General features: G+C 38.5%; 1 protein-coding gene across 1 annotated transcript in view; it reads right to left on the reverse strand.

Moving 5' to 3' along the window:
* SLC26A8 (solute carrier family 26 member 8) overlaps nucleotides 1-8656 on the reverse strand; it is a 98721-nt gene that overhangs the window by 69674 nt on the left and 20391 nt on the right. The window contains 2 exon segments of the mRNA XM_042780754.1: nucleotides 3748-3929; nucleotides 5761-5877. Coding sequence (XP_042636688.1) covers nucleotides 3748-3929; nucleotides 5761-5877 — 299 coding nt within the window.

Raw genomic sequence — 8656 nt, forward strand, 5'->3', positions numbered from 1 at the left:
TGCTGCTGAAAGAGACACGCATCCCGGAAAGAGACATGCATCGCTGAGTGAGACACCGAGGGACCAGCACTGCTGAGAAAGAGACTGTGAGAGACTGTTGGCTGAGGGATGGTGGGCTGAGAGAGAGACTGAGCATTCTTCCTGAACTTGAGTTGTAGCCTGGTGCTTCCCTAATAAACTCCATGATCTGTGAGTTCTGTGTGGCCACTGCAGTGAATCATCGAACCCAGAGGAGAGGTGGTGGGTGCTTTGGGAGGAACGGTTGAAGAAAGGGCTGGAGGGAGGCAGCATGTCTGGCCTTGTAGAAATAGGCCTTTGGTTACTGCTGGTAATTCTGTCTTCCTCTTGGTTGCTATTGTTGTAAAATTATATAAAACACAACATTTGCCATTTTGCTCTTTTTCTGGTGTATAATTGAGTGGTATTAGTTGCATTAAAGTCATGTAACCATTGCCCTTAATCTGTGCCAATTTTCCCATAACCCCAGCCATGAACTCATCACTTCTCAGATAATAATTCCTTTTCTTCCTTGCTGCTCCTGCCACAGGTAACTCTAACAATAGTTGTCTATATAGTTGTTGTTATTAGGTGCTGTCGAGTCATCTCTGACTCATAGGGACCCTATGCACAGCAGAATGAAACACCGCCCAGTCCTGCGCCAGCTCCATGATTCTCGCTATACTTGAGCCCATCGTCACTGCCACTATATATATATATATATATATATATATATATATAGGATATTAGACCCTTATTGGATATATGGTTCCCAAAGATTTGTTCCCCTATCTGTAGGATGTCTTTCTAATCTTTTGATTCTATCCTTTGATGAACATAAGTACTTAATTTTTACCAGATCCTAAGAACCTATTTTTGTCTTCTATTGCTAGTGGATTTGCTGTTGAATTTGATAATTTATCATTGAAAAAAAAAGTCCCATAGTTTTGCCTTTATATTTTTTTCCAAGAACTTTATGTCTTTACACTTAACATTTAGGTCCTTGATCTATTTTGAATTATTTTTTGTGTATAGTGTGAGGTATGAATCTTGCTTCATTTTCTTTTGCATGTGGAAATCCAATTTTCCCAGCACCATTTGCTGAAGAGACTGTTCTTTCCCCATTGAAATCCCTTGTAAATCAGTTGGCCATAGATGCATGGCTTTATTCCTGGGCTCTCAATTCTATTCCGTTGATCTATGCATCAATTCTTGTTTATATCTTCTATTTCTTTCCTTAGACTTTTTATTTCTTTGCTGAGACTTTCTATTTTTTATTTGTTTCAAGCATGGTCATAATAGTTCATTAAAGCATTTTTAGGATGTTTGCTTTAAAATCTTTGCCAGATAACTGTAACATTTCTGTCACCTCAGTATTGGCATCTATTTATTGTCTTTTTTCATTTACTCAAGTTGAGATTTTCCTGGTTCTTGATATGAAGAATGATTTTTGTTTGAAACCTGGGTATTTCAGGTAGTATGCTATGTGACTCTGCATCTTATTTAAACCTTCTATTTTAAACAGCTTATTCTGACAACGCTTCCAACAAGGAGAGGGGAGCACTACCTTATTATTAGCTGGTGAGGTAGAAGTCTAGGCTCCCTTCTCAGCCTCAGTTGACACCTGAAGCAGGAAGGGCTCCTCATTATTGCTGGGCAGGCAAGGGTGGTTGTTGTAGCTCCTTACTAAGCCTCCACTGATGCCATTCTGGCAGGAAGATGGAGGAATGCCTTGTTCCTGCTCCCCACATGGCCTCTACTGACATACATGGTGGTGCTGGTTGTGTGTGTTGCATCATTACCAGTGGGTAGTGGTAAATGTCCTGACTGTCCACTAGGCCTCCCCTGATACCACTCCAGCAGGAAGTAGAAGGGACATTTCATTACTGCTGATTGGGGAGGAAAGTCTGGACTCTCTACTATGTCTTTTATGACCCCACCTTAGTTGGAAGGTTTGGGGTCCTTATTACAGCCAGGTGAAGGCAGAAATTTAGGCTTTCCACTCAGCTTTTGCTGACATGTGTAGGTGTGAGGTCACAGTTCTTTTCTGTGGTGTGTATCTGGAATATAACAGCTATTGTTTAAAAGTTTTTTGTGTTGCTAGGCTTCCCCTTTCCTGGACTTGTAGCTAGAGAGAGCAGGCTTTTGTTGGGGCTTTTTATGTCTGCACTCATTATTGCTTTGAATTTCTGGCTCATTCAGCTCCAAGTGTGGGATATACTTGGCAAAAAAGAAAACCTAGTGAACTCACCATCATGTTGTTGTTTGGGTTCTGATGTCCCTACCTGACCTACCTTCTTTTTTCTACCTCTTCTGAGTTGTCTTATGTTTGTTTTGTATAATGTCCAGGGTTTTTAGTTATACTTAGCAGGAAGAATAGGAAAAAGTATGTTTATTTCATCTTCCCCAAAGTGGAATATCTCTTCCTTTTATAGATGAAAAAATTGAGGCTCAAAACACAGGCGAGAACATGCCTGAGACCACTTAATTAATAGGGCCTGGCGTATGGCCAAGGTAGCCCTGGTGGCACCGTGGTTCAAGTGTTTGGCTGTTAACCAGAGGGTCAAGAGTTCAAATCCACCAGCCACTCCATGGGAGAAAGACGTGGCAGTCTACTTCCATATAGATGTATATCCTTGGAAACCTTAAAGGGCAGTTCTATTCTGTCCTATAGGGTTCACCATGAGTCAGAATCAACTTGATGGCAGTGAGTTTGGTTTTGGTTGCCATACTCTCTGTAATTATTGACTATTTTGTCTCCTCCCTCAAAATTGATTATTTTAAAAGCAACAGGAACTGTATTTTGTTTGTTAAAGTATTAAAGTTATTTTTGTATCTGCTAAAGTACCCAATTCAGTTCTTCGCACCCAGTAATTGTAATTTATTGAAGCTTACGACATGACAGGCCCTGGCCTGAATGCTTTATATACAATATTTCACTTAATTCTCACCAGACCCTTGCAAACAAACATTATCATTCCCATTTTACATATAAGAAAACTCTTATGTGCAAGAGGCTTACAAAGATAAAATAATTTACCTAAGTTCATACAGATCACAAGTGTCAGAGCAGCTACCTGCCCACTGTGATAGCAAGCCTTTTTTTTTTTTTTTTTGTAAGCTCCCAATAAATCCATACCTACTGAAAGACAGTCCCAGGGGAGATTAGCAAAAATTAGCTAGAGAGTTGGTTGAGAAATCAGGCTGGAACTTGGGATTTTAGTTTAGTATGTAAAGCTTTAGGTGGTAAGACTCTCAGAGGAAATGAAAGATACCACCAAAAGTAAGTTTTGATATTTTAATAAGTCCTTTAGTTGTGGTCTTGTCATTGCAGGAAAATATTTTTTTTTTTTTTGCAGATTTGACTCTAATGTTTAGCAACGTAAAATATAGTAGGTGAGTCTATGAGTGCTATTATTGTTAAAAGAACATAAAGTAATTTTTAAAAGAGTCAAATCATAAGTGGAACTGTGGATCATCGTTCCTAGGACACTTATCTAGTCTTAAAGGAAAAGAGAATGATGAAAATTTTCAGTATCTCAACTTAAATCAGTGATAGATGATTTCTGAAGAGGGAGATGCTTAGTCCCTGAGGAGACAGCCTATCCACACATCACATAAATTTTCCAAAAATAAATCCCTGAAGTTTCAGATATATCACAATGGATCACAGGAGCAACTACAGGAAGGGGTCCATTTCTAGTTGCTTTATTTATGTCTTCTTCAGGGGTTCAGAGACTCTGATCCTACCTGAACAATTCCAGCCAGAAAAGTTGTGGATGCCACCACACTCAATGATTTATTATAGGCCATAAAGAAGGAGGGGTCAGAAAAGTCATCCTTGATGAAAGTTCCTAATACCAGATGTCCACTGTTGAATGGTCTCACCTTCAGTACATTGATCATCAGAGCACTCACAAGGAAGAAGGAACCTAAGAAAGAAGCAGAATGTATAGGCAGAGGTGAGATTTTAAGTCCAGGTAAACTGACAAATAATGACAAAAGAAAGGCATGGTCTGATTTTATATTGTCCTTGTTCTAAAGAACTTCTCTTATTTGAAAGTGGCCATTGAGAGGAAAGAGCAAGAGAGAGCAAGGAAAAGAACTCTGGCTTCACATATTGTGACCAACTCATAGACTTTAGATCTTGGTGGTCCAGGTACTAATGTATTATGGGCATGTGGAGTGGGATTCAAAGAGAAAGTGACTGGAATGGGGATCAGGCTCAGCCACTGTGAAAAATGAGATGGTAGTGAAAGTATCAGAAAACAAAGCTAAACAATAATCATAACAAAAATAATACCTAACATTCATGAAGGGTTTACTATCATCAGTAAGATTACACTAGCTAAATCTGTTCCAAATATTATTTCAATTAATCCTAATATTGACATATACACATCTAACATGTATACCATATAACTGTCATTTCTCATTAAAAAGCTGCAGGTGGACTTTTGACTCAGGGAAAGAATGTGTTCATTCTATGGACTTGAGTGCTTTGATTGATATAATAGCATTTTCTCATTATAAATTAATAAACTGACATGCTGTATTTTAAATCAGCCCCAACAGAGTTTGGTTATTATGAGTCTAGCTGAAAGAGGGATCCACTCTAGGACCTAGGAAGTTTCTGGATCTGCTATTGAGGTGAGTCAGATTTAAAAAAAATAATAAAAAGAAACAAACTTTGTTTGTGTGTGTGATTTGGGTGAAGGTTTACAGAGTAAATTCTTTTTCCATTCAACAGTTCATACACATTTTATTTCATGACATTGATTACAGTATAACAGCTCTCTTCCTACTTTGTCCCTGTGGTTACCTTTTCTCCATGTCCTTCTTTCCTATAAATTCCTGCCTTTTGAGCTTTCTCCTTGTGCAAATGCTGACCTTCTGATCTCCCTCCCATACTTGATTGTTCTAAGGAGCATACCTACCTGATGGAACTGTTTGGCTGAAAATTAAGCTACAGGAGTAAGTTCAATTACAGGCCCCAAAGTAGCTAGGACCCATAGTCTCAGGGGTTTCATAGTCTATGAGACCAGTAAACCTAGTCCTTTTATGATTTTAAATTTTGTTCCACATTTTTCTCCCACTCTATCCAGGATCTCCAATTCTGATCCTTTTCTGAGTGACTGACAGTGGTAGCCGGGCACGATATAGTCCTTCTGCTCTTAGAGTCATGTAGGCTGAGATTCGCATGGTCCACTAGTCCCTTGGACTAATTGTTTCCACGTATCTTTGATTTTCTTCACCCTTTGCTCCAGATGAGGGGAGACCAATAGTTACACCTTAGACAGCCACTCACAAGCTTCTAAGACCCCAGTTGCTACTTACCAAAGTAGGATGTAGAATGATGTTTTTGTGTACTATGTTATGCCAATTGAGCTTGAAGTTCCCTGTGACTATGGTCCCAAGCCCACAAGCCCAGTGTCTCACTCCCTGAAGGTGTCTGATTGTGGCTAAGAAATTGTCATAATTTTGGAGGGCAGTCAGAATTCAATCTGGTCATTTCACCAGCTACCTCCTCCCTTTAATTCCTTTGGGAAATACGTTGCTTGTTTTTCTGGTGGTTACATCAGCAGTGACATACTAAATGAAGTATTTAATTCCTACAATCTTAACACTAACCCTATGGATGTAATGCTCATCTTCTGCCTCCCTTCTTTCCATCTTAAAGATAACTTTCAATTGGATTCCTTAGCAGTAAGTAAGTGAGGTGGAAACTTCATCTACCTTCTGTGGTTCTAATACTGAACTCACCAATAGACATTTGATGACATGATCCAAAAATTACATAAATTACTGAAGAACAGAAAGCTGCATAAGAGATATTGAGAGGAGGAATCAGTTGCCTTGCCAGCAAACTAAACATCAGGGCTGAAAAGCAAGATAATTGAAGTAAGCAAGGGTACCTTGGCTTTTAAAAGTCACCTTAAATAAAAACAGTTAAGGAATATTTTAAATAAAAATCATCTGTGTATATAGCTGAGTATGGGTAATAATATCCCTTGACAGATAGCCCTTAATTAGTACCTTTAATTACCTCCTTTGATTCCTAGGATTCTTTTCTTATTTTACCAACCATTCTTTTACACCTCAATTCTGTATCATAGGCTGAAATATCTTTCATGGCGCCTTAATGCTAATCATGGATAGCAAACATCATAGCAATAAGACCTTTAATTCCAACAGCTCAGCAGCAGGGTTTCCCTTCCCCCAGTCCAGCAAAAGCAAGCCCTGGGAATCTTCCAGGGCTGCAGACAAAGCTGAAGAGCAAAGCAAGAAGCACACTTTGACTCAGAGTTGGTGTGTTGTCTCCTTCCATGTGCCAATCACTCCATTCTTTTCCTTAAGCTCCTTCAATACCTTTCTTTTCCAGGAAGCACCACAAGAATTTGGAAATTTTGAAGCAACTGGTTTAAGATGGTGTCATCCTTTTGATGTTTTAAGTCCATATCTCCTATCCTGAGCACCTCTCCTCAACTTACATCATGTTAATATGATCATTTGAATTCAATTATGAGTCCAATTATCAGGTTTATTGTCTTAGACAGCAAGACTCTTTACTTTTTTTTTTTTAAGTTTTTATTATGGAAAATATCAAAAATATATAAAAATTGAAAATAATGAACTCCCATGTATGTACCTGTCACTCACTCAATAATGGTCAACTCATGGCCACTCCTGTTTCATCCATGCCCCAATTTCTCTCTCACTCCCTATTATTTTGAAGCAAATCCCATATATTAAATTATTTCCTCTATAGATATTTCAGTATGTATTCCTAAAAGGCGACTCTCTTATATTTACAACAATACCATCACCACACCTAAGAAGTTAATAATGGTTCTTTAACATTATCAAATATCCAATGTTCAAATTTCCCTGATTATCTTATAAATGGCTATTGTTGGGTAGGGTCTCTAAGATGACCCCCAATGATTCCTGTCAACTGGTATTCATTCCCTTGTGTAATCCTCTCCCCTGAAGTATGGGCTAGACTTAGTAAATTGCTCCTAATGAACAAAATACAACAAAAATAATAGGATGTCACTTTTAACATTTGGTTGCAAAAACACCATGGCTCCTGCCTTGGTTGCTTCCTGGCTCTCTCTTTCTCATTTAGGTCATCAGCTGCTAGAGCTGGTTTTATGTATGTGCAACATGTACAGTCACACAGAGACCAGGACTTATAAGTGACCCACACTTAGAAGGACCCAACACTTGGTTTAATGTATATTGTCACTATTTTGAAATTCTAAATAATTCTGAATAAGAGGCCCCACATTTTCATTTTGCATTGGACCTCACATATACTGTAGTCAGTTCTGCCAATTGCCATGTCCTGAACACCCTCAAGCAGCCTATGGAGACGCCCACATAGTGAGAAACCCAGGCCTGCCAGCAACCATGTGAATGAGCTTGGAAGTAGATCTGAGTTCTGTCAACAGCCACCTGAGTGAGCTTGAAAGCAGATTCTCCAGCCTCAACAGAACCTTGAAATGATTTCATGACTGTGACCTCATGAGACCCTAAGCCAGAGGTACGGCAGGGCTTGGGATGATCTTTAAAAAGAAATTATTTGCTATTACGTGGTGTGCTTTGCTTTATAATCTATGTTTAAATAGGGACCAAATAAGGTCTTCACATCGCAATTGGTTGATATGTCTCTTAAGTCTCTTGTAATCTTAAACCTCCTCTGCATATTTTTTTCCCCAAACAAGCCTCTACTGATTGTAAGAAACAGAAAGACTGCTCAAATCAACTTAAACTAAATAGGAATTATGAAAAGGGTACAAACTGAAGTAGAGCTCAGAAGGAACTAGAGCCAGAACTGAAAGCCAACAAGATCCAAAGTGGTTATTTTCCCATTCTCTGTCTGCATGGTCTCCTGTCTTTGTTTCCAGTTTGGGACTACTGTAAACAATACTGCTATGAATATTCCTGTGCATGTCTCCTGGTGCAGAGATGCACAAATTTCTTGAGTTTATATACCCTGAAGTGTAACTGTTGGGGCTTTTCCTGGATAATACCAAACTGTTTTCCAAATGGTTGTATAATTTATATTTCCAACAGCATTGTATGATAGTTTCTAATGTCCAAATGTGCTAGCACATGATACTGTCAGATTTTTAATTTTAGTGTATATGGTGGTAACTCATTTTACTTTCAATCTTCACATCATTGATCATTAATAATATTGAACACCCTTATGAAGTTCTTTCCTTACAGATTTGTAGGAATTTATTACTGATAGAAGTCTTTTATAGGCTCTATACATTACAAATATATTATTTTTAGTCCTTCAATCTCTAGTAGTTTCTCAGTCTTTACTTATATGGTGAAATGAGTTCCTTTACACGGCTTTTTGCCTTGGTTCTTTGCAAAAACAGTTTGAGGACTTTCTATCCCAAAACCCTGATGAGTTAACTTTGCCCTAGTTTCTACCCCAGAGGGTTTGTTACTTTTGTCTATTGTCCATATTAATTGACATTTCCTGGGTAAATTGTAAACAACTTGACTTTTTGTCTAGTCCTGCAGCCTGCCCTGTGAATGGCATGTACCCTGCAGGGACTGGATTGTAGCCAGATATGTGTGTGTGTGTGTGTATATATACACACATATATATATGTGTATACACACACACACACACACA

The sequence above is a fragment of the Orycteropus afer genome, unplaced genomic scaffold, assembly GCF_000298275.1.
Source record: "Orycteropus afer afer isolate SDZICR_OR568_19922 unplaced genomic scaffold, OryAfe1.0 scaffold00059, whole genome shotgun sequence".
Lineage (NCBI taxonomy): Eukaryota > Metazoa > Chordata > Mammalia > Tubulidentata > Orycteropodidae > Orycteropus > Orycteropus afer.